The 26,785-nt window shown below is 45.6% G+C and overlaps 1 protein-coding gene across 2 annotated transcripts in view; it reads left to right on the forward strand.

The window, feature by feature from the left end:
- The window catches only part of CTU2 (cytosolic thiouridylase subunit 2), a 162,246-nt gene that overhangs the window by 97,478 nt on the left and 37,983 nt on the right, over positions 1–26,785 (forward strand). For both annotated transcript variants that reach the window (XM_068128866.2, XM_078784498.1), the window contains one exon: positions 722–1,197. In XM_068128866.2, the coding sequence (XP_067984967.1) occupies positions 722–1,197 (476 nt within the window). The remainder of the gene's footprint in view (positions 1–721; positions 1,198–26,785) is intronic.

Consider the following 26,785-nt stretch of genomic DNA (forward strand, 5'->3'; position numbering starts at 1 on the left):
ATTGAATGTTATGAATGGTCCCATGTGATGCCAAATCTTATTCCTATTGCATTTCCTGTATTACAGAATGATGTCATGATCTAAATGGGATTAAACCACCAGTTGGACTAAAGTTGTGTGGACCTGATTGGTTTTCCACAACACTGCATATGTGAGAAGTGTTATGATTTATGGGAGTGAGACATGGGTAATGAACGTAGAGCAGCAACGAAGGCTGGAAAGGGTGGAAATGCAAATGGTTCGGTGGATGTGTGGAGTATCGTTGAGAGAGAGGAAGACAAATGATGAATTGCGAAAGATGATGGGAATAGAGCCTGTGATGGATGCTGTGAAGAGAAACAGTTTGAGATGGTTTGGTCATGTGTTGAGGAAGGATGAAAGTGACTGGTTGAGAAGAGCGATGGAAATGAATGTAGAAGGAAGTAGAGGACGGGGAAGACCGTGAAAGACTTGGCTAAAGATGGTGGAAGAAGAAATGCGGGCAAGGGGGTTAACAAGGAGAGATGCAGAAAATAGGGCAAAATGGAGAAGATTGTCATGGGGACCGCAAGGCTAACCCCCGCTCTTGCAGGGAAAATGGCCTTAAAATGGCTGTTGTTGTTTGTTGTTTGATCCCATGTTGAAATTCAATTTTTGTGTTTTTGTAGAAAAGAAATGATTTTAGTGTTATTTACTTCTTTTTTTTAAAAATCATGCTGTCTTAATTTCACTGTGGATGTAGGTGATGGCTTTGGAAGGAGAAAATAGTTTGAAAAAGGAAGTATATAAAATTGCAAGCAATGAGGACGGAAGTCCTGCAGTTGGACCAATTGAGTTTTGCAAGTACAAGGCCGCAGTTTTGCAGCACAACAGGCTTCAAAGCAATGTTGTTGACCAATGTGATGGGGCGAGAGGGAAGATGGCTGGATCCGTTGCTCAACTAACTGTGGAGGAAACAATACAAATTGCAGAAATGTGTGAAAGTATAACTCTTCCTGACGAGGGAGTGCAAAATGAAACCCTTTCCCTGGTTTGTGGCAATGAGAGGAACTTAAATGAAATTAATGTGGGAAAGGGAGAACTCAAAGAGAATTTGCAGCCAAATATGGTCCTAAACCCACTGGGAGAAGTGTCGGCCCAGTCAGAGTCGTCGTTTCAGGCGCTCATGGATTCTGTGAAGACACTGACGGCGAAGGAGGACCTTTTATACTCGTTGCGGTGAGTGATGTCATCCCTGAAATGGTGATTTAAGTTGTAAGGGAGCTGAAATTTCTGATTATTGCTTTGTATTGGATTTCAATGTTGTAGAAGTTGTCTTCTTTGCTCTTAATATTCTATCATCAGTTCAAATGTCAAAAAAACAGATTGTTAAAACTCAACAATGTATGTCAAAGGTGACTGTGCACTTTTCTTGTCTGGAAGTTGAGGTTTCAATCTTCGGATGCTCTTCGCAATCTTTTTGTTTATGAATTGTTTCCTGACTTCTGGAAAATGTATTGATAATTCCAATATGTTATACATGTTATTTTGTATGATTGTGCCAGATATAATATGACAATTGAATGGCAAACACACAGGGGATTATTGCCTGCCTTTGTACAGCCACCAGCCAAAAAATTACAGAATCTGCTCCATTGCCATGTACTGCCCCAACGACGTGTACCTCTGCCACCAAAGGTGGATAACATTTATCCAAAAAAACGATCTACAGTACGATATCTCAAAAGGTTGTCAACGGATTTTTTATTATTATTATTTTTGGATACAACATCGAGGCTCGTGTAAGAGCTAACATTAATAACAAAAAAACAAACGAACACAAAAGACGAAATAAAGGGAGCGGGAGACAAGATGGGGAGAGAGGGGGAAGCACACAAGTACAACATTTGAGAGCAGGGACATCGGGAGATCTGTGGGAGGTAGAGGGCTTGGGGGGAGGAGGTGTGGGAAGGGGGTGGGGGGGTGGGAGGGGTTAAAAAAAAAACACATGGACACTGCTAGGACTTCCAGGAAAGAAGTCGGTATTTCAGAAAAGTGGATCTGCAGTGAATTAACAGGGGTAGAAAAGATCAAGGTTTTGGATGGGGAAAGATAAGAGATGGTGGTGAACAGCTGTTTTAAAGACCTGGAAGGATGAGTGGGATTGAAGAGGGTGAGCGAGTTTGTTCCAGAGGCGGGAGAAAAGAGGAATGAAGGAGTGAAGGTGAGCAGAGAGCCTTGAGCCTTGATTTTGGCAGTTTCACCAGAAGAGGGTTGCAGGCAGATCTTGTGCGACTGTAGGAGTTCTTGGGGGACAGAGCATAGACAGGGCTGGGGGGGCTAGGCCAAAGAGGAGTCGGTAGAACACAGAAAGACCACCAACCTGCCTGCGGTGAGTGAGTGAAAGGCCCTCACAATCAGCTTCATCGCGGGAGATTCCAATGATTCTGAAAGTTTTGGTTTCAACAGCGTGTAGCCGAGCGAGGTGAGGCAGGAGCACCAGCCCCGAGGGGGGAGCAGTATTCCATTGAGCTGCGTATGAAAGCCTTGTATGTGGTGAGGAGCTCAGGTGTGCCAAGGAAGAACTTCGCACGACGGAGGATGCCCAGTCGGCGACTGGCTTTGGAGGCCAGCTTGGAAATGTGTTTTTCCCTGGAAAGATCATGGCAGATTGTGAGACCCAAGAGATTGAGTGACAGAACTTATTGGAGAGGATTGTTGAGAAAGTAGATGGGAGGGTTGTCCAGACGGTCTTTTCGGAGAGACATGGTAAGAGTGAGAGATTTTTCAGGATTGAAAGACATGTTCCACTTGTTTGACCAGTCTGTGATTTTGACCAGGTCTGCAGACAGTGAGGAGGTTGCGGACTGCCGATCTGAGGGATGCGGTATGGAGTGGCAGAGAGTGGTGTCATCAGCAAAGAGAGAGAGAGAGGATTTTCCAGAGAGTTGGAGAGATCATTGATGAAGACCAGAAAAAGCACAGGGCCCAGAACACTGCCTTGGGGAACTCCAGACTGAACAGGAAGGGGAGATGAGAGAAATCCATTCAGGGCCACACGTTGACTACGACCAGAGAGGAAGTCCGCAAGCCATGCGTGGAGATTTCCATGGATACCATAGGAGGAGAGTTTGGTGAGCAGAGCGGGGTGCCAGACCGTATCGAAGGCATGTGATATGTCAAGGGAGACAGCTCTAATTTCCTGTTTGACATTGAGGACCTCCATCCATTGTTGAGACAGCAGAAGCAGCATGTCCAGAGTCGAATGACCTGGTCTGTATCCAAATTGATGATCAGATTTTTTTGAATTTGGATTTGGATGGAACTTTGTGGACAGATTGGGTGTGTGACAAGGACTAATCGATTCATTTGTGGTGAAGATCTGAATACGATCCGGATACAACAATTAAAATTTTTAAAACGTGATTCTTCACCATTGAGTGGTAGGGCCAAAAACAATATATAGCATGATATTTCAAAAAGTTGTGGACGGATTTTGATAAAACTTGGAGGATGAGTTGGTTTGGGGACAATAACAAGCTGATTAGATTTTTGTTCATGTCCAGGGTCCAGTGGCTATAAGAGCGGATAAGCACTATCCTGTGAATAAATCACCTATCGGGCAGATACCATTTATCCGTTGGATAGGTTCCATTGCTCAAAGCCTGGATAATGTTATCCTCTGAATAAATCAGTGATTTTTCCATTTAATTTTGGCCTACCTCTTTAGTCAACATACCGGATAACACCTTATCCATGGTTAGTGGCACAAATGTAGGTTTGTCCAATTAGAAATGGCAGACGATCCAGCTTTGTTTGACATCTGTCAGACGAACGTTGAAAGGAAATTATGCAAACACGATGATCCAATGTGTCAGGTATGGACGTGCAAATGTGTTGATCCAATGTGTCATGTATGGACGTGTAAACGTGTTTATCCCATGTGTCATGTCCAGATGTGTTAACGTGTTAATCCAGTGTGTCATGTATGGGCATGCAATTATGTTTATCCAATGTGTCATGTACGGATGTGGAAACGTGTTGATCCCACGTGTCATGTATGGGCATGTAAACGTGTTGATCCCACGTGTCATGTATGGATGTGTAAACGTGTTTATCCAATGTGTCATGTATGGATGTGCAAACATTCCCCATGTTCAAACGCGTGTCTTTTTCAGTTTTCATTATTTTCCATGCCATATGTCAATCATAACCTTAACCATGCCTTACCAGCCCTTATCCGGAGGATAACATTCCTACTCTTATCCAGCCTTTCAACAACCGTGGATTATCCGTCCGTTAGTTAAACTTCGGATAAGAGATTTACACTCAGGATAGCTCTGATGTAGGGGTTAAATGATCTGACTTGCATCCCATTTTCACAGAGTATTCATAGTAAAGAAGGTACCCATATGAGGTAGGCATCTTGTTGGTTTACCTATGTTTTACTTAGATAGAAATATTTGAACACTATATATCGTATATCATTAACCCTTTGAGTACGGATGACGTTGCTACACGTCATCGACTATACCTATAAATAGATCGTCAGTACGTGGTTGCATTCCCGTACCAAAATGCCAAATTAATCCCATACCGGGAGTATTTTTATCAAAAAAAAATCCCGTACTCAAAGGGTTAAGGGCAATCCAATAATCAACCCACATGTGCCACGACGTCAACATGCCAGCAAATAAGCATGTGGTGTGAGCCGCTCGAAAACAACGATATTCATTACTGATCACGGCAATAGAATGCAGTATCGGCACATGCTATATGATAATACGGCAGGTACGAGCATGATGACACGGAGTTAATTACTGGGGAAAAGAGGAAAAAGAGACAGACACAGAGGCGAGCACGACAGGCCTCATATACACCCGATCCTGGTCGTTGCTAACTGGGCCGGGTTAGAAAACACTTTTACATTACCTAACAGATAACTAATTAATCATTAACATTTTAAGTCATTGTTGGAGCAATATATACACATACACCTACAACTACTACTTCTACTACTACTACTACTAATACTACTACTTCTACGACTACTTCATGGCTCCAATTGATACCACCTTATTGTGGGAAGTTTGGCTCAAGCCCTAGAAGAACTGCCTGGCCAAGCCTGACGTACATGTACATGTATGTCATGTTGTATTATTGTCCCAAAATATCCCATCATTATCTCACTACACGATTGCACAGATCTAATCAGGCACAATAACGTTGATACTTCTAGGATCTCGCACAGCTTTACAATGAGGTAAGATGTTCTGAACCATGCCAGCTAAACATTCACTGAATGAATGATCGTTTTAAGGCCATTTTCCCCACTAGAGCGGGGGTTAGCCTTGCGGGCCCCATGACAATCATGGTTCCCTGTTTGAGGCAATGTTTTTATGGCCGGATGCCCTTCCTGACGCCAACCCTTTAGTCGCCTCCTACGACACGCAGGGATACGGTGTACCTATTCTAAACTGGGGTACACACCAGCTAAACATTCACTGTTGAAAAATAACACATCCAGCAGCTCTATCTGTTAAACTGAACAGATAAATTCCACATTCCTGTGCACATTCAATCGAACGTCAGGAATGGACAACTAGTTTGTGAAGGACTTGGGCAAAAAACTTACTGCAGCTGAATGTTTCAATACCCAGTCAATGGCGAAACTGCAAATGTCGAATCTTAGAATGTCACGGTTGGAAACCCTCACATCAATTCCTTTAAACTCGATCTCTATACGTTCATTCCAAACAGCATGAATACAATCACAAACTGGACGGGCACTCGGTAGAGCGCATACCTTCCGCCAGGCTGAACAGTTTACGTTTTGTGTCCTACCGATAGGCCGGATCTGGATTCGGACCTGAACCAAAATCGAATCGGCTTGTTCTTGTCACCGAACCAACTCATCCACCAAATTTAGTCATAACTCGTCCATAACTTTCTTAAATACCATGTTATACAATCGCTTTTCGCCCGATCTCTCAATGGTGAAGAATCATTAAAAAATTTAAAGAAATCTCTTATCCGAATCCATATTCAGATCTTCACCAAAATCGAATCGATTCGTCCTTGTCACACACAACCGGTCCACCAAGTTTCATCCAAATCCGTCCTTAACTATTTGAGATATCGTGCTATATATCGGTTTTAGCCCCATCACTCAATGGTGAAGCATCATCCGAATCCAATGTGGATCCGAATCCACATCTTCACCAAACTGTAATCATTTCGTCCTTGTCACATGCACGACCTCTATGCCACATTTTGTCCGAATCCACCCACAACTTTTTGAGATATCTTATTCACAGACAAACAAACAAACAAGAAGACGTCATGCGGAGCATGATACTTGCAAAATCCGCAACCTCCAAAAAAGTTTTCCATTGATACAGCAAATTTACTTAGGCAGTTAAGACCAAAAAATAGGGCGTATCGTTCATTTTTTCAGGAAAGCACCAAATTTGGCACAGATGTAGTATTGTAGTATGCACCTATACAATTGTTTTCCTGAGGGGCGCCCAAAAATTCAGAACCCCTGGTGGCCGCCATATTGAATTTCAACATGACCGCCCTCTGTGACCTATTTCCCTCAACAACTTATCTACTATGAGCGATAACACCACAGTTCCAGTGTCTTACCCCATGTTTTCATGGTCTCTGAATCCAATGGGATCAATTGCATAAAGATTGGCATCCATCATCTTTAATTTCAAGATGGCCGCCATGGTGTTTCCATTTTCCTTGAATCTCTCATAGTATTTTAGGTAAAATTTCAATTCCAAGTGATACACATTGTTTTATTGGTCTCTGATAACAATGGAATCGTATTAATTAATCAAAGTTACACACAATTGCAGTTTTAACTTAAAATATTGTGGGCACTTGAAAGGTGGAGGCTCTCGCACAGACGCGTAGTACTACAAGCACTGTCCATCGCAGTCACACAGTGATGTGCAGGGCAGATTTGCCCTGGAGCATTTACAGTTGCCTTTACAGGCCGACTTACAATGGCAGCTTGTAAGCTCTGAACATGCCTCCTGTATCAGTGGTATTGTGGTCCAAATTGGTGTCCAAGAAGTCCCTGTTTTCATCCAGCCCCAATCAGCTGGTGATGGAAGTTCTGGGTAGGGCACAAGTGCCTGAATCCATACGTGTCCAGCCTGAAAACATGCACGTTTTAGGTGTTGTTCGAAGGCGTCTGCTGTTGGGGGAATGTGATCAATTGTTCTTGCCTTCTTCGTGAACAAGTGTCGGCGCATGTCATTCACTGTCTTTATCTCGGTAGTCCGGTCATAGAGGATAGCAACATATCTTTCTATGCTCTGTAGTTCCATAGTAATAGCGTCCACAGATGGCCTATAAGCGAGAGCATGAAAGGTCTGCGTGATGCTGGGGTATGCCTCCCAAGCCTTCCAGGCTGTCTTTTTCCCAATTTAGGCAAAAAATGACACTGTGTTGCAGCCAGTGAAGGCATGAAATAATGGCAAAGACTCGGACTTCTGCGGCCAATGCCGGTGGCAATTTTATGGATGGCAAGGTAGCGGTAGCTTTTACCAGTGCCAATGGCAATCCAGAGTTTCTCCACACCGTGTGACTGGTAGGTAAAGTAGTGTGCTATTGCCAAGACCACAATATCAGAATCTACAGTTCGAATCAATACCCGTTTTCTCCCCTTTTTCACGGCATCCAGGACATTTTTTGGGATTTTTTGAATTTTCTGAATTTTTGGGCGCCCCTCAGGAAAACAATTGTATAGGTCCATACTAGCTCTTTAGCTCTTTCACGAGCCTCGATTCAGTATACAAAAAAAATAAAAAAATACTACATCTGTGCCAAATTTGGTGCTTTCCTGAAAAAATGAACGATGCTTCCTCTTAACTGCCTAACTAATTGTCCATTTCATCAAGATTAATATTGATGATCTTAATCAAAGCTCAGGTCAACAGGATGAAAAGTGACGATTTTTCAGATGAAAAATGATGATTTTAGAAGTTTGACCTTGAGTTGACCTTTGACCTTTTGACCTCAAAAATAGTTGGTGTTCCAATTCAGTGACGCAATACGCAAATTCTGTTCTATTTTCAAATCAATCGGATGAAAATTGATGGTTTTTCAGATGAAAATTTATGATTTTGGAAGTTTGACCTAGAGTTCACTTTTGACCTCAAAAATAGTTGGTTTCCCTATTTAGTGACTCAATGTGGCAAATGCTGTTCAATTGTCAATTCAATTGGAAGAAAATTGACAGTTTCTCAGATTTAAATTGATGATTTTGGAAGTTCGACCTTGTTTTGACATTTGACCTTTTGCCCTCAAAAATAGTATGTTTCCCAATTTAGTGACTCGATATGCAAATGCTGTTCAATTGTCAAGTCAATCGGTTGAAAATTAATGGGTTTTCAGGTGAAAATTGATGATTTTGAAAATTTGACCTTTGACCTTTTGACCTCAAAAATAGTTCATTTCCCAATTTAGTGACTTCCAATTTCCCAATTTAGACTCAATTTAGACAAATGCTATTCAATTTCCAAGTCAATCGGATTTAAAATGGCTCTTTTAGAAATTTGACTTCCAGGTGACCTTTGACTTCAAAATCAATAGGCTTCTCAATTGGGACGACCTATACAACTTGGTGAAGTTTAATGATGATCGGTTTAGAATTGTGACCTGTAGGTCGGTGACAAACTAACAGACAAACAGACTGAAACGCAACCGACCAATATACTTGAAAAATCTTCGATTTTGCAAGTAACAAGAAATATGTCATGCATAGCATGATACTTGCGAAATCCCTAAAATAAGTTGTTGACCTATGGTGACATAAAAAAAAATCGTGGTTGAATTCAGTGACCTGGTATGAAAATCCTCTTAAAATTTCAAGTCAATCAGATGAAAATTGAGGATTTTTGAAATTTGGCCATGTTGACCTCAAAAATACTTGGTGGTTGAATTTAGTGACCAGATATGCAAATCCTAATCAAATTTTAAGTTAATCGGATGGAAATTGAGTATTTTAGAAATTTGGCTTACGTTGACCCCAAAAATACTTGGTGGTTGAATTCATTGACCAGATATGCAAATCCTCTTAAAATTTCAAGTCTATCGGATGAAAATTGAGGCTTTTAGAAATCTGGCCTATGTTGACCTTTTGGCCTATGTTGACCTTTTGGCCTATGTTGACCTTTTAGCCTATGTTGACATAAAATATAATTGGTGGTTGAATTCAGTGACCAGATATGCAAATCCTCTTCAAATTTCCAGTCAATCAAATGAAAATTGAGGATTTTAGAAATTTGACAAAGTTAGTGACCTTTGGCTTGTGTTGACCTATTGACCTTTTCACCCCAAAAGCAATACGCTTTTTGCTTATGACCAACGACACCATTTGGTGAAGTTTCGTGAAGATCGGTTGAAAGTTGTGACCTCAGGCGACTGACATACAGGCAAACAGACAGACAGACAGACAGAGACAGAATAATCCACAAGACCAACCAATATACTTGAAAAATCTTCGATTTTCGCAAGTAACAAACAGACAGGGGTGAAAACATTGAAGACATTAACACTGTGGCGTTAATGTAACAAAATACGATGTGACAAACTCTCATCTCACGTAGGTGCAGAAACCGTCTGAAGTTTGGAACGATTACACATCACAACAACGTAATGAAAAACACCTCACCACCACGAAATTCAAAACGCCTCACCACCACGTAAATCAAAACACCTCACCACCACGTAATTCAAAAACACCTCACCATCACGTAATTCAAAACACGTCACCCACCACTTGATTGAAAACACCTCCCCACCACGTAATTCAAAATACCTCACCACCACGTAATTCGAAACACCTCACCACCACGTTATCAAAAACACTTCACAACCATGGACACAAAAGTTTGAGGGAGTAAGTAGTTCAGTGACAACACAGACACTGCCCAGATATGTAGATATATAGATAGATGATTGTACCTGAGTTGCTGTTTTGTCATGGTTTACACTTCACACCAATCATAATACAAACAATTATTTTGCACAAATGTATTTGTAATATACGTGATATTACATTTTATAAACAATTCAAGTTGAAGACTTAAGTTGAAAAATAAAAATAAAAAATTCTAGAAAAATTCCCCCAAAAATAACATTATTGGGAATTTTTTCCAAAAAAATACGTGATATTACATTTTATAAACAATGAAGTTGAAAAGTTACGTTGAAAATTTTTTTTTTCACAAAAATAAAAATTGGAAATTTTTTCAAAAGAAATACCCTAAGGACGGACATACCGACGGGAGAGGTAGGTGCATACCAGAAGTTTGGTAGGATTTCACAAAAGTTTGAGGAAGTAGTTCAGTGACAAAACAACACAGACACTGCACAGATATATATATATATATATATATATATATATATATATATATATATATATATATATATATATATATATATATATATATATATATATATATAGATAGATAGATAGATATATATATATATATATATATATATATATATATATATATATATATATATATATATATATATATATATATATATATATATATATATATATATATATATATATATATATATATATATATAGATAGATAGATAGATATTGTTACGGTTTCGCACGACCTCCGTTCCCTTACCAAGGGGAGATTAAGACTTAAGATTAAGATTAAGAGATTAAGCCCCTTGTTCTTCTTGGGTCGTTGCAACTGCGAGACTCGAGTCGCCACTTCCGGTCGGACGCGGGACAGGGTTTCGGGACAATTCTCGCACGTACCTAAGTACCCACGCTGCCGCGGAAGCGGGGATCAAGTCTCGCACGAACCACGCGTAATTTCAGTGCACCCGAGCGGATGGCGCACCACGTGGTCCGTGCAGTTACCTTATTATTGGAACCCGATTAGAGCGATATAATTCGTACCACGCTCAGTCAATAGATGGAAATACTGTTGAATGCAGAGAATGAATGGGATGGCAACATAGAGAGTAACCCAGTTTTAGGACCGGCAGAGAAGATAACCGAGAAGGAAGTTGAGGAAGCGATAAAAGCAATGAAGGGTAGAAAAGCGGGAGGGTCAACGGGAGTTGTGGGAGATATGTTGAAGGCAGCGGGAAATTGGGGTGTGAAGAGAATGACAGAGATCTGCAATCTGGTGGTGAAAGAAGGCCGCATTCCAGTGGATTGGGTACTGCGTACCCTCGTCCCTCTATACAAGGGGAAAGGTGACCCTCTGGACTGTGGCTCGTATCGAGCGATAAAGTTATTGGAGCATGGAATGAAGGTATTGGAAAGGTTGTTGGAGAGGAGGACAAGGAAGATGTTAGGCCTTGTTAGGCCTAAGAACAGGCATTTTAAGGCCATTTTCCCTGCAAGAGCGGGGGTTAGCCTTGCGGTCCCCATGACAATGTTCTCCATTTTGCCCTATTTTCTGCATCTCCCCTTGTTAACCCCCTTGCCCGCATTTCTTCTTCGACCATCTTTGGCCAAGTCTTTCTCGGTCTTCCCCATCCTCTACTTCCTTCTACATTCATTTCCATCACTCTTCTCAACCAGTCACTTTAATCCTTCCTCAACACATGACCAAACCATCTCAACCTGTTTCTCTTCACAGCATCTATCACAGGCTCTATTCCCATCATCTTTCGCAATTCATCTTTTTTTTTTTTCTTTTTTTTTTGTAAACTGAATCGAGGCTCGTCAAAGAGCTGACATTTACTTCACAAACAAATCAACCAGACACACAATATATATAAAAAGAGGGAGCGGAAGACAAGAGAAGGGGAAGCACACAAACACTTGAGAGCACACAACATTTAAGAGCAGGGAGATGTGTGGGAGGGAGAGGGCTTGGGGGGAGGAGGCGTGGGAAGGGGGGGGGGGGGTGGGAGAAGTATAAAACGCAAGGACACCAAGGACTTCCAGGACAGAAGTTGGTATTTCAAAAAAGTGGAATTGGGGTGAAATTAGCGGGGGTAGAAAAGATCAAGGTTTTGGATGGGGGAAGATAAGAGATGGTGGTGAACAGCTGTTTTAAAGACCTGGAGGGTGGAGTGGGATTGAAGAGAGTGAGGGAGTTTGTTCCAGAGGCGGGAGAAAAGAGGAATGAAGGAGTGAAGGTGAGCAGAGAGTCTTGATTTTGGCAGTTTAACCATAATAGGGTTGCAGGCAGATCTTGTGCGACCTGTAGGAATATTTGCGGGCCAGAGAGGAGTCGGTAGAAGACGGAAAGACCACCAACCTGCCTGCGGTGAGTGAGTGAGAGGCCCTTGGAGTTAGCTTCATCGCGGGAGATATTTGTCTTCCTCTCTCTCAACGATACTCCACACATCCACCGAACCATTCGCATTTCCACCCTTTCCAGCCTTCATTGCTGCTCCACGTTCATTACCCATGTCTCGCTCCCATAAATCATAACACTTCTCACACATGCAGCATACACCTTTCCCTTCAGCTTCAACGACACTCCCCTCCTCGTCAGCACGCCACTCAGTTCCCGAAATTTCTTCCATGCACATCTCACTTGAGAAACCGTTGCCTAGTCTGATCCACCTTCTCCATTCAGCATGTCTCCTAGGTAACAAAATGTTTTCACACCTTCTAGCTTCACGCCGTCTCCAAGATCCAACTCAACATTTCCTCCATCTGCAGCTCCCCCTGTGCACACCTTACACTTGAATGTAGCTGCCACACTGGTTAATGACCCTCTCAAACCACAACATTTTTGATGAACACACTCAGCGCACATTGTACATTGAATGGAATTCACTCCGACACCCTTCCTGCACACACACAGCACAGGGCCACTTCCCAGTTCTTTCCACATCACCACATGCTTTACCACTTGCCATCACCTTCGTTTTTCTGATATTCACCTTCAGACCTTTTGTCTCCATACATTCCTTCCACTTGTTCATCTTCTCCTTCAGTCCATCCATACTTTCTGCAATCAACACCAGATCATCTGCATACAACAACTCCCACGGTAAACCCTCCTTTACGTTCTGAGCCTGCACCTCCATGACAGCTACAAATAGTAGTGGACTTAGTACCGACCCCTGATGTACTCCCACCTTCCCCTCAAACTCACCACTGTTCCCGTCCTTCGTCCTTACAGCTGTGCGCGCTCTTTTGTACATTGCCATCATTACTCTGATCAACCATTCCTCCACTCCTAACTTCCTCAATGCCCATGTCACTACTTCACGTGGAACCCTATTGAATGCTTACTCCAGATCAACAAACCCAAGAAACAACTTCTTCCTCTTCTCCATATACTTCTCCTGCAACTGCCTCACAATAAAAAGCGCGTCTGTCGTTCCTCTTCCCGGCATAAATCCAAACTGCATTTCGTCGATCTTCACTTTCTTCCTTATCCTCCTCTCCAACACCCTTTCCAATACCTTCATTCCATGCTCCAATAACTTTATCGCTCGATACGAGCCACAGTCCAGGGGGTCACCTTTCCCCTTGTATAGAGGGACGAGGGTACTCAGGTCCCAATCCACTGGAATGCGGCCTTCTTTCACCACCAGATTACAGATCTCTGTCATTCTCTTCACACCCCAACTTCCTGCTGCCTTCAACATATCTCCCACAACTCCCTTCGGCCCTCCCGCTTTTGTACTCTTCATTGCTTTTATCGCTTCCTCAACTTCCTTCTCGGTTATCGTCTCTGCCGGTCCTAAAACTGGGTTACTCTCTCTCTGTTGCCATCCCATTCATTCTCTGCATTCAGCAATATTTCCATATATCTCTTCCATCTTCCTTTAATTCCATCTGGGTCCACAACGATTTGTTCCACTTCATCCTTCAAGCAACTCACCCCCATCACATCACATCTCTCTATCGCTATCTGCTTTGCAATCCTGAATACCGCTCTCTGACCCTCTTCCAAATCCAAGCGTTCTCTGAAAATTTTCCTACATGCCTCCTGTGCCTTTGCTACCTCTTTCTTTGCAGCCTTCTTGGCTGCCTTATAACTTTCAAGCTCTGCCTTTTCTGCCCCCATACCCTTCGCCTTCTGCCACTCCTTGAACTTCTTCCTCTTCTCGTCAATCTTCTTTCCAACTTCATCATCCCACCACCATGTTTCCGAGTGCCTCGGTGGTCCTTTTGTCCATCCACAAACCTCACCAACGGCTCCCAACAGACTGTCTTTCATTGACATCCAACCACTTTCAAGCTCAACCACATCATCCTCTACCATACTCAGCCTCTCTTTTAATGCCTCCCTCACTGTCACCTCTTTCAACCTCCACACCTTCATTCTCGGTTGGCACTTCACCCGCTGAGCTCTCCTCGCACCTTTCACCCTTCTGTCGCAGACAACCAAATGGTGCTGTGAAACAGCCTCCTCCCCTGGGATCACCTTTGTGTCCCGGAGGTGCCCCCTATCTCGCCTAAGCACCAGCAGGTAGTCGACGGTTGTCGTCGACCCACCTGACGTGTATGTTACAAGCTTATTATCCTCTTTCTGGAACTGAGTATTACAAATCAACAAATCAGCTCCATCAGCAAACTCCAAAATCCTTTCACCTTCTCCATTTCTCACACCATATCCGTAACCCCAAAGAACTCCCTCAAAACCGTCCATACTCCTTCCCACATGTCCATTTAGGTCTCCTCCTACCACAACAACTTCCTCATCTTTCACGTTTTCCATCAGCTTCTCCATCGCACACCAGAACTTGTCCTTCTCTTCATCGCTCCGACCAACCTGCGGAGCATATCCTGAGATGATGTTCACCAAGAGCTTTCCAATCATCATTTTCACCATCATCAACCTATTACTCACTCTAGTCACACTCACCACACTGTCTACAAACTCCTCAGAAAACAGGACACCAACACCATTCACGCCCTCCGGGCACCCTTGCCACACAAACTTGTATTTCTGTCCCTGGCTACCCTTCACCATTCTCACACCACTTCCCTTCCATCTCGTCTCTTGCACACAACATATGTCCACTCTTCTTCTGACCAATACTTCCACCACTTCTCCTGATCTCCCTGTCATTGTCCCTACATTCCATGTCCCAAACCTCAGAAACCGATCTCCACGTCGGGCATCAGAGGTTTCGTCGTCATAAATGGAATGATTTCCACCCTTGCTTCGATCGGGTTCCCCACCTTGAGTTTTGACGAGAGGGAGTGGGGTCCCCCACGGGGTACTTCGGGCTGTACCCTGCCCATATGTAGTTGTAATTGTCATGGTTCGCTTTTTGAGGCAATGTTTTTATGGCCGGATGCCCTTCCTGACGCCAACCCTTTTCGTCGCCTCTTACGACACGCAGGGATACGGTGTACCTATTCTAAACCGGGGTACACACCGGGAGAAAAGTATCGTATCGAGGTATCAAAGCCAAAGTATCGAGGCGGCATAAAGCATTGGAAGGAAACCTAACTCTCATTATTCTACTCAACGCAAAACTAACACAGGAAAAGGACTATGCTGACATTTACTAAGAAATAACTGAACTCTCGTGAGGCTACGTGTTGTAGTGTGACTAAACTATGAGAGGGAAATTAACCTTTATTGCAAAAACTTAAAACCGCAACACTACCCCTCTCCCTCGTCAGACTCGTCCCCGAGTCGAACGCAACAAAATGAAACGACCGGTTTTGAGAATGATATGCAAAATTAACCTTCCTTTTACATGTGACATATAGGTGTGGTTCCCCCTAACATTTACTCTAACCCGTGTATGCGACAGTTTTAAAACACTAAATATGTACCCCCCCCTATTGCATTGAGTAGCTATCTAACAGAATCACGCCCACAACTAACCGCATCCGGAATTTGTCAAACTAAACACATAGCCGGTGGGCAGCATTTTATATTTACAAGCACAAAAAAACTTAATTTATTTCCAGTTCTATGACCCAGGATCTGTCCTTTTTGAAGAGAAGATTGGAGGGGAGAGAAAGCACAGCAAAAACACAAACACACTCAAAAATTCACAACACTTGCTGCTTGCTTCTTGCATCTTGCTTCTTGCTTCTTCTGTGTGCCTAGCAAACCGGCTAGCCCCCGGACCAGCATACAGGCCATTCCTGATCTTCAGGGCTATCTACCTTACAAATCTTCTCGTCCCTAGCACACCATAATAAACAGGCACAACAAAATGCTTTTATTTCTTTCCTTTGTCAGGCAGGGCCAACCTTATTAGTCTAGTAGGAAGACTAGGTCCCTCTGCACCCCCCGGAGATATACTTCTAATCAGTGTTTCTAGATTGGAAAAAATGTGTAGAAAATGACTAGCTATGGCCCCAAGCTGAAAAAATGTCCCACATACCATTTTTATGCAAATTACTGCTGCAAATTTTATGCAAAATTATGCAAATTTTATGCAAATTTTTGATGAGGAGTAGAGTTGAGGGGTCTTTGAGGGCTTCATCGAGGTGCTCTCGGTTGCAAGACTGGGTCATTCTGAGAAGCACAGCAGGGTCAGAGATCATGATGTTCTCCTCCTCAGTGAATCTCTCCATCAACAGCCTCTCCATTGCCTCACACACTGTTTTGAGGCAAAAGAGGGACTTTGCGTAGGCCTTTCCACTGAGAACACCTTTGAGAGATCCACTTGTTACTAGTTGTGCCTCAAAGAGAATCTCTGCATATCCAGAACCACGCATCTTGTGTCCAGTGAGCATCCCGATGTAGTTCATGGATGTGTGGAAGGGTCCAATCGTTACTACATGACTAGCAAATTCATTTGGCCAGCGCCAGATGATGGGAAGGGCTTTCATGCAGACACCCAGATCAAATGTATTCAGGACCCATCTCTGACCCACCTCAGCAGTTGCTGCCTCGGAACGCTTCAGTAGCTCACGAACAACTGCGTTGTCTGTGATCGGTCTGTGCCTGGTGCCTGCATGGCATGGCAATGGCCTGCAGCCTGTGCCTGGGCTAGGGGGTTTCACCTCTGCAACTGGTTCTCCCCCACCCAGCAAATCAACAGTCGACTACTGCACGCCTATCCACCAACCGATCACAGACAACGCAGTTGTTCGTGAGCTACTGAAGCGTTCCGAGGCAGCAACTGCTGAGGTGGGTCAGAGATGGGTCCTGAATACATTTGATCTGGGTGTCTGCATGAAAGCCCTTCCCATCATCTGGCGCTGGCCAAATGAATTTGCTAGTCATGTAGTAACGATTGGACCCTTCCACACATCCATGAACTACATCGGGATGCTCACTGGACACAAGATGCGTGGTTCTGGATATGCAGAGATTCTCTTTGAGGCACAACTAGTAACAAGTGGATCTCTCAAAGGTGTTCTCAGTGGAAAGGCCTACGCAAAGTCCCTCTTTTGCCTCAAAACAGTGTGTGAGGCAATGGAGAGGCTGTTGATGGAGAGATTCACTGAGGAGGAGAACATCATGATCTCTGACCCTGCTGTGCTTCTCAGAATGACCCAGTCTTGCAACCGAGAGCACCTCGATGAAGCCCTCAAAGACCCCTCAACTCTACTCCTCATCAAAAATTTGCATAAAATTTGCATAATTTTGCATAAAATTTGCAGCAGTAATTTGCATAAAAATGGTATGTGGGACATTTTTTCAGCTTGGGGCCATAGCTAGTCATTTTCTACACATTTTTTCCAATCTAGAAACACTGATTAGAAGTATATCTCCGGGGGGTGCAGGGGGACCTAGTCTTCCTACTAGACTATATGTGGTCCGACTGCGTGACATTAATGCCACTCAAAACAAGTGGTCCGAAGATGCAAGGTGATGTTGCAGCAAGGTGCTGCACAGCAGAGGTGCCAGGCCACAAAGCTTATGGTCCATGAGTGTAATAATGTGCAGCAAAGTGTTTGTGGTAGCAAAGTGCTGCACAGGTGCAGAAAAGTTACAACAAAAGGATTGGGCAGCAAATGCTGCGCAATTTGGCTGCACAGATGTATCAAGGTGCAGCAAGATGCTGCACCGGTCGATGGTGCTGCACAGTTCCACCTCCAAAATGGTCCTGGGGTGGGGGGAGAGACAAAGCACGACCAGCAAAGTGGAAAGGGCGCAACGCCACACAAAAACACAAGGTAATGCAACGCGAGGGGCGCGGAAGATCGAGCAGAGCAGGCTCGTCCCTAGCCATCCGTACCCCCCACCGTCGGCTTACACTACCCTAGCCCTCCTTGTATTTACAATTTGTCACTACGTCTTGTCTCCCATATCCCCCTCTATCTCAAATTCGTCTCCCAATCCCTCCCAGGAAGGAAGGAATGGAACAAACACAATGTCTCACTACGACGTGATGCGTCTTACGTCTCAATCGTTCACAGAGTCTTTGTGTGGAGCTTCGTCCTCCTTGGTGACTGGCTCTGGATGGTGTGAAGGGATTTCTCATCTCCTAACTACTCTACTGACATTTACTTTTAACCTACCCGGGGTCGTACCCTGCCAATCGGCCTCTTTAAACGATGTGCTTCTAAGAACCCGAATTTCCATTGCCCACCTGGTGCCCTCCAAAATTTGGGTCTCACTCCCAACGAATTTTCTCTCTGTGCCCTTGCACAATTTCAGGGCTGGGTCATGTGGCTCTACCAGCAGGTCTACCTACCTGCGCACCTCCGCCACTGAAGTCGCCACCCGAGCTTACCTGCTCCTGCGACTACCTAAACTGGGGAAGGCCCCTCCTGGCACTTTACCCCCTGAGGCCCACCTTGGCATTGGGCAACCCGGGTCCTCTCCTGGGATCCTCGGGCCCCACTCACAACTCACAACTACCCTAACTGGGGAAGGCCCCTCCTGGCACTTTAACCCCTGATGCCCACCTTGGCATTGGGCAACCCGGGTCCTTCCCTTGGATCCTCGGGCCCCACTCAACACTACAAATAACCGGCTCCCAGAGCCTACCTGCGGCCTCATCTGGCCGACAAACTACCAGTGGCGGAGTGCCCCAACAACCATACGCACCAATTAAGCCACACGCCCAGCCATTCCACATACTCATGCACCCAACAAAACACTTCGTTCTACTCCCTGCACCACAGGTGTCAATATCCATACAAATTTACCTAAGCCCTCTACTTGGCTTTACACTACCCACCCCGGGCTTTCGCGAATGGGTTCCACCTCCCCCCATTCAGTCCTTCGCACCATGCATTCCACACCTTTTATTCCACACCAAGCATTCCACACTACTTATTCGCACACCATTTGTCTCACACACCTTTTGTTTTGCACACCACTTGTGCTCACACACCTCTTTTCTCACACACCTCAAACACAATTCCTTTTATTATCTCAACAACACAATTCCTCACACACACACACAGCATCATCTATCTGACTACTTCCCCTAATACTTGTGCTTCCGCGTCGTCCCTTTAAACTATGCACTCCCTTCTTCTTTATCATCCAACTAAGCTACCTACATCCCCTCTGTAGTACAGTGTCACTACTTAAATCTCGTCTCTACAGTCTTCTAGTTCCCTATCAATATCCTTGCCCTCCCTCGGCTAGCTTCGGTGCCCCATGGAGGTAACCATTGCTGGCACCTCCATGTGCCTATCACTGCCATTCCCTTAAACTAATGCTCATGGGCCCTGGCCGTGTGAGGAATGGTCAGACTACCATTCCTCCACGTAGGGTACACTACTCTCATCAGTCCGCTACACTCGAGCCTCTTCGTGTGGAAATACGCTGTCATGGCTCGGCCTCGAAAGGCCGAGCAATCCATGCAGGTGGTTTGTCTCCTGCATGTTGGGTCCGTCCGGCATTTTCGATCCAGGGGAGGAGGTATGAATGGGACGAGGTGCAGGGCCCCATCCCTGCGCGGGGCCTCGCAGTCCCACGCACGATGGTCCAACCGGCCACGGTCGGAGCACCGCAGCCGCCAGGATGCACGGCTCCGAAATCTCCTACCTCCCCTTGAACCTCGCCGATTGCCTTTGTCGCCACGGCACGGCACCAACCATACAGTGCGGGGGCCGGCACGAATCGTGCACGTCGGTCCTTGTGAGACCGCCACGGCACCGATGCCCGCCGGTCCCTGCTGCACACCACTCACCGGGGGCTCGCGTACGCTACCCGTCCCACTACGCGCTACCCCCCCGGTCTGTGTCGATGCATGAGTCGCGTCCTCACTACTCGCGACGCACTCCTCACTCGCACACCCAGGCATCCCTGCGCCCCCCATACACTCCGTTACTGCACACTCTCCTTCCACATTCTTTGGTGTGCATTCTCCCTCACACTCCGTACTCGTACCTGCACACCTAGGCGCACTCACGCCTTTCACACACCTCATTACACACTTTTCCCGCACACAGTCTGGTGTGCATTCTTCCTCCACGCACTCTTTTACCGCACAACCAGGTGCGCACTCTCCTGTTACACACTCCGTAACACACTCGGCCGTCGCACACTCTTCTTCCACACTCTCGGGTGTGCACTCCTCTGTTACACACTCGGCCATCGCACACTCTTCTTCCACACTCTCGGGTGTGCACTCTCCCTTCGCACACTCAATCATCACACACCCTGGTGCACACTCTTTCGTTACACACTCCGTAACACCCCCGGGTGTGCACTCCTGCACACACTGCAACACGCTCTGGTGTGCACTCCTGCACACACTCTGTAACACACTTCTGTTACACACTCCGTCACACACTTCTCCGGCACACTCCGGCGCACACTTTTCTCTCACATGCTTCGGCGCACACTCTCTCTCGTACTGCGTACCACACTCTCGTACACCGCACAATGGACCTTCCGCAAACGCCCGGGTCTCGACTGTCCCAAGCGCGCCGAAAACCTGTTCGCGCCAAACACATTCGCGCCATTTTTACCACTCACCTCGGGGATCTCCTTTTCCGCCAGCACCTGCAAACTTTTTATTTCGTTAGCAAGCACGGCATCACGGTGTGAATACGAACTTTGTACTGGTTCCATTTCCTCCCCCTGTGATTCACTTTCCGATTCTGCCGTCTCTTCAACCCCAATTATTTCTTTAATTCCAATTATCTCTTTTTCTTCGGTGACCGCCGGCGCCCATGAAATTTTCTCGTCCAATCCGGCGACCGTCGGCTCTTCTACACCCCGCGTCGCGATTTCATTATCCCCGGTCAACTTGGCTGTGCCTCGCTCAAGCTTGCTCCCCACGCGTTCCTCACATCGCTTCACCTCGTCGCGCGCCACCGCGACCTTCCCGCCCAACCTGCGCCCAATGTCCTCCCCTGCCTCTTTCATATCCCTCTTTGACTCTGCCATCATTTTTTTATTTCACGGGTGGATTTGTCCCCCATTTCTTTCATTTGTTTTTCCAATCGCTCACCCTGAGCCTTCATATCGTCCTTTTGGGCATTCATTGTTGCAGTCACTTCACAACTCCACTCTTCAATGAACGCTAACAGTTGAGTCATGAATGATTGCTCGTCCATAAACCCCACTTGCGCAGCGGCCTCGGCCCTCGCTACCACGTGCGAGGCGCCGCCACCTCCTTTACCAGGTGCCGCACCCTTATCAGCTTCCACTACCAACTGTCTCTCCTGCAGGCCCTGAGTCATTAATTTCTCTTCTTCTACCCCCACCGGCATTCGACCGCCTTGGCCAGCCATGGTACGAACACAATTTTGGATTTAATAACTAAATTTCGTCCGCTCGTAATTTCAAGTGTGTGAAGCGCACTCCAGGTCCAATCCCACTCCTGACACCAAATGTTACGGTTTTGCGCGACCCCCGTTCCCTTACCAAGGGGAGATTAAGCCCCTTGTTCTCCTTGGGTCGTCGCAACCGCGAGACTTGATTCGCCACTTCCGGTCAGACGCGGGACAGGGTTTCGGGACACTTTTCGCACGTACCTAAGTACCCACGCCGCCGTGGAAGCGGGGATCAAGTCTCACATGAACCACGCGTAATTTGAGTACATCCGAGCGGATTGCGTACCACGTGGTCCGTGCAGTTACCTTGTTATTGGAACCCGATCAGAGCGATATACTTCGTACCATGCTAAGTCAATGATGGAAAACACGAGAAGGTAGAATCAAAGAAATAACAGGTTTAATAATTATTATTTACACAATGATTGGTAGAAGAAGCAGAGACACAGGGCAGATCTTAGTCAGTCTTAACTTATTCCCCAGCCAATGGGCCCATTCACACTCACAGGGGGATGAAGAAAGAATTATTCATGCGCTGAACGCATCGGCTTGGTCGCCCAGGAACAGCTCACCCGGCGTGGCCCTCTGGCGGTCACCGCACGTCCCCCGGCGAAGACAGGCAGGCAGGCGGGAAAATCCTCGCAGCGCGTATCTCGAACAAAGGCAGGCAGGCAGGAGGAAATATACGCGCGTCTCTGTAGCCCGGCACGGCTGTCTTTCACAGCGCGATTAATACAACTGCGCGCTTTCACTGTCATAACTCAACGGAGGATCTGACTCAAGCTCAACCGAGAACTCAACTTGTAACTCGCCTCCCTTCTCATAACTTGGCGCAGCGCGTCTCTCCTCATAACTTAATTCAACAGAGGACCCCAGCTCACAACTCAGCGCATGTCCTCATAACTGAGGTGGGGGCTTTGGGCACAGGGTTATATCGCCACGCCCTGGCCCGCATCGAATGTTCCAAGCCCCGCCTTTTGCCGCAGTAGCAAGCCACTCCCTTCAAGCCCTGATTGGCGGATCGTGCTTACCGGTCACTCCCACTCCTTCTGTCCCGCCTTCCTTCGGCCTGGATCGACTTGTTCAGGCCGGCCTCGTGGTATTTTGCACCAAAACTCAAAGCATCGAGGCAGCATAAGCATCGGAAGGAGACTTAATTGTCATTATTCTATTCAACGCAAAAATAACACACAGGAAAGGTCTACGCTTACATTTACTATGAAATAACTGAACTATCGCGAGGCTACGTGTTGTCGTGCAACTAAACTATGAGGGGAAATTAACCTTTATTTGTAAAAACACAAAACTGCAACAATATTTATACATATATATATATATATATATACAGACTTGGCATTTAATATGGAATATTTTTTTTGTGGGGGTGAACTTACTTTTCAAGATGACTTAGAACCAAAAGTTCATTGGAATTATGTTGAAATTATTCTAGATTTTGTTAATGTGACCTTTAAAAGAAACAAAAACCACATTTGACATTTCGAAGCAAATAAATTGATCCTTGAAAGTGATGTAAACTGATATCGAACTCAATTCACGGACAGTACTGTGTTAAACTTCTGTACGTTTTCCAGAAGTATCTCTTTATTTTGCACATTAGCCAAAAAAAATTTCAACAAAAACAAAAGCTAAATTATGACTGGGATTACGGACAGTAAAATTACAGTTCAGTACTTCGTGTAACCCCCACGAGCATTCAGGCGAGAACGTACACGTCGAGGCATGCTGTTCACGAGATTTGTCAAGGTTTGGACAGGAATCGCTTGCGATGCAGTGACAATAGTCTGCTGCAATTCATGCACAGAGGTAGACTGCTGGTCCAAGTTGTCGATTTGACGCGTTAATTCTGCCCACAAGTTCTGTATCGGATTCATATCCGGGGACATGGCAGGCCACTCCATATGCTCTACACCATGGTCAGCAAGAAAGTGTTGGATCATGTGAGCACGATGAGGCCGTGCATTGTCATCTTGGAAGACAAAGTTTCCTCGAAAGGCTGCACGAGCAAATGGAAGCAATGTTCCTTCCAGAATGACCCTGTACTTGAACTGGTTCAGGTTTCCATTCAGAACAACCAGGTCAGTTTTGCCCCCTGCATGAAAAGCAGCCCAAACCGTCACCCCACCACCTCCAGCTTGGACTCTTGGCACTATACAATCTTCGTTGTGGGCTTCATGCACTTGTCTGCGCACTCGGACGCGGCCATCTTGACGATAGACCAGAAATCTAGACTCGTCACTGAAGGTCACGTGATTCCAGTGTCCTGGCTGCCATTGACGGTGCTCTCTGGCCCACTGCAATCGGAGCTGGCTGTGTTGTCTGGTCAGGCGTGGCTTTCTCAGGGGACGCCTGGCACGACAGCCTGCTTGAACCACTCGTTGGTTGACTAGCCTTCTGGATACAGGCACATTTGTCAGTTGCTGCCACTCAGCCCTAAGCCGATTAGCTGACTTGGTACGGCCATTGCAGACTAACCGGTGCAGCTGGCGATCATCCCTCCTTGTGGTTCTGCTTGGATGTCCTGGCCTCGGTATTGGAGTAGGGACGCCCCTCTGAGCATTTCGTTTCAGGATCTTTGACACCTGACCTTGAGTGATGCCATACTGCTGAGCAATAGCACGGTTTCATGCCAGAATTTCGTAAAGGCACCACTCCATGACAAACAGAATTGTCAAGTTGACGGACCATCTCCAGAGGAAGCGGCAATAACTTTTGTAGACGTGCAGCAGTTGTTTTCCAAAAATACAGAACGCAACAACCCTTATATACCCGATTGTGAAGCCAATCGTCAAATGTTCCTGTCCTTACATTTTGTCACGCCACCTGTGATATAATCCTGTTATTGACTTCTTGCTGCGAAAGACAATCAGTGACATGGTTCTTTCAACAAAGACATCACCGAAGGGTAAAAGAAACTCACCAGATTGATATACTGAGTTCAGAAAGTAAACCCAAGTCAAGAAAAAAAAGATATTCCATATTAAATGCCAAGTCTGTATATATATATATATATATATATACTGAAACGCAAAAGAAACTTACCACCTTTGAAACCTTTAAATATCAACAATAACACTGCGTGTAGTAAATGTGTGAACTTATTTGTGGACAATAGTGTCCTCACTGTCAGACAAAACGGTCACGGATGGTCACTTGAACCTTCAATGGTCACTTCATAGCACAGCTGTTGAACAGCCGTTTTGACTGTCAGTGATTAGCCAAGGGGTACGGGATAATTTTAATGAGCTGCACGTGATGTCTTGACATTGGCTTTAAAAAGGCCAGTGCAAAATGGGCATTTTGACCGAAAAATTTGACCATTTTGACCAACTTCAAAAAGACCGAAAACGCAAAAGAAACTTACCACCTTTGAAACCTTTAAATATCAACAATAACACTGCGTCTAGTAAATGTGTGAACTTATTTGTGGACAATAGTGTCCTTACTGTCAGACAAAACGGTCACGGATGGTCACTTGAACCTTCAATGGTCACTTCATAGCACAGCTGTTGAACAGCCGTTTTGACTGTCAGTGATTAGCCAAGGGGTACGGGATGATTTTAATGAGCTGCACGCGATGTCTTGATATTGGCTTTAAAAAGGCCAGTGCAAAATGGGCATTTCAATCAACATGCCACGATTGTCAAGGGATCAACGGCAGCGTGCCCTGGGCATGCTGCAAGGCGGACTGAGCTACCGTGAGGTGGCACGTCGCCTTGGCTGTTCACACCAGACGATATCGGCCCTGGTGGACAGAGACACCCTCCACAACTCTGCAGATGACAGACCTCGATCAGGGAGGCCAAGAGTCACCACTGCAAGGCAGGACAGGCAGATGGTCCGAAGTCACCTGCGGGATCGATTCCGTCCAGCATCCCGCACTGCGGCAGAAACTCCGGGGCGTGCACACCCACGGATCTCCAATGATACTGCACGAAGACGACTGCATGACTATGGCCTGACTGCCAGAATACCATACAGAGGCCCCGTGATGACGGCTGCCCATCGCCGCAACCGACAGAGATGGTGCCAGCAGCATCAGCGGTGGACCTTGGCGTAGTGGAACGAGGTCGCTTTCAGCGATGAGTCAAGGTTCTGTGTGGACAGTCCTGATGGGCGTGAGCGAGCGTGTCTGGAGAAGAACTGGCGAGCGATATGCCGATTGTTGCGTGCGTCAAGCCAACAGGTGGGGTGGCCCAAGTGTGATGGTGTGGGCCGCCATATCAGGCCGGTACTGGACGCCACTGGTGGTTGTGGATGGGAATCTTAACGCCCAGCGGTATGTGGATAACATCCTGCGACATCATCTGCTGCCATTCCTGCTAGACCACCCAGAACTGAGAACCTTTCAGCATGACAACGCTCGTCCCCATGCTGCTCGCTTTACCACTGCATTTCTCCAAGGCGAGAACATCAACACCATGCAGTGGCCTGCGCTCTCCCCTGACCTGAATCCCATAGAGCACCAGTGGGATGAGCTTGGGAGACGCGTAGTTGGCAGGGCCAGGACACGGGCAGAGTTGCTTCAGACATTGAGGACTGAGTGGGACAGAATCCAGCAGCATTCCATCCTAAAACTGGTAGGCAGTATACGCCGATGATGCACTGCCTGTATCCAAAACAATGGTGGCCACACACGCTATTGAAAGGGGACTGACATTGCACCCTGTGCTGTTCTGTACTGTAGAACAAACTGATGAGATGGTGTATCTTGGTCAAAGACTTGACGTGTCATCAATAAAATGCCAATGTTTCAATTAGCAATTGTTGGTTTGTTTTATTTTGAACTGTTATAATTTTATTACATTTCAAACAAGTGGTAAGTTTCTTTTGTGTTTTCGGTCTTTTTGAAGTTGGTCAAAATGGTCAAAATGGTCAAATTTTTCGGTCAAAATGCCCATTTTGCACTGGCCTTTTTAAAGCTAATATCAAGACATCACGTGCAGCTCATTAAAATCATCCCATACCCCTTGGCTAATCACTGACAGTCAAAACGGCAGTTCAACAGCTGTGCTATGAAGTGACCATTGAAGGTTCAAGTGACCATCCGTGACCGTTTTGTCTGACAGTGAGTACACTATTGTCCAAAAATAAGTTCACACATTTACTACACGCAGTGTTATTGTTGATATTTAAAGGTTTCAAAGGTGGTAAGTTTCTTTTGCGTTTTCGGTC

Source organism: Myxine glutinosa, chromosome 9 (assembly GCF_964187855.1).
Source record: "Myxine glutinosa chromosome 9, kmMyxGlut1.1, whole genome shotgun sequence".
NCBI lineage: Eukaryota > Metazoa > Chordata > Myxini > Myxiniformes > Myxinidae > Myxine > Myxine glutinosa.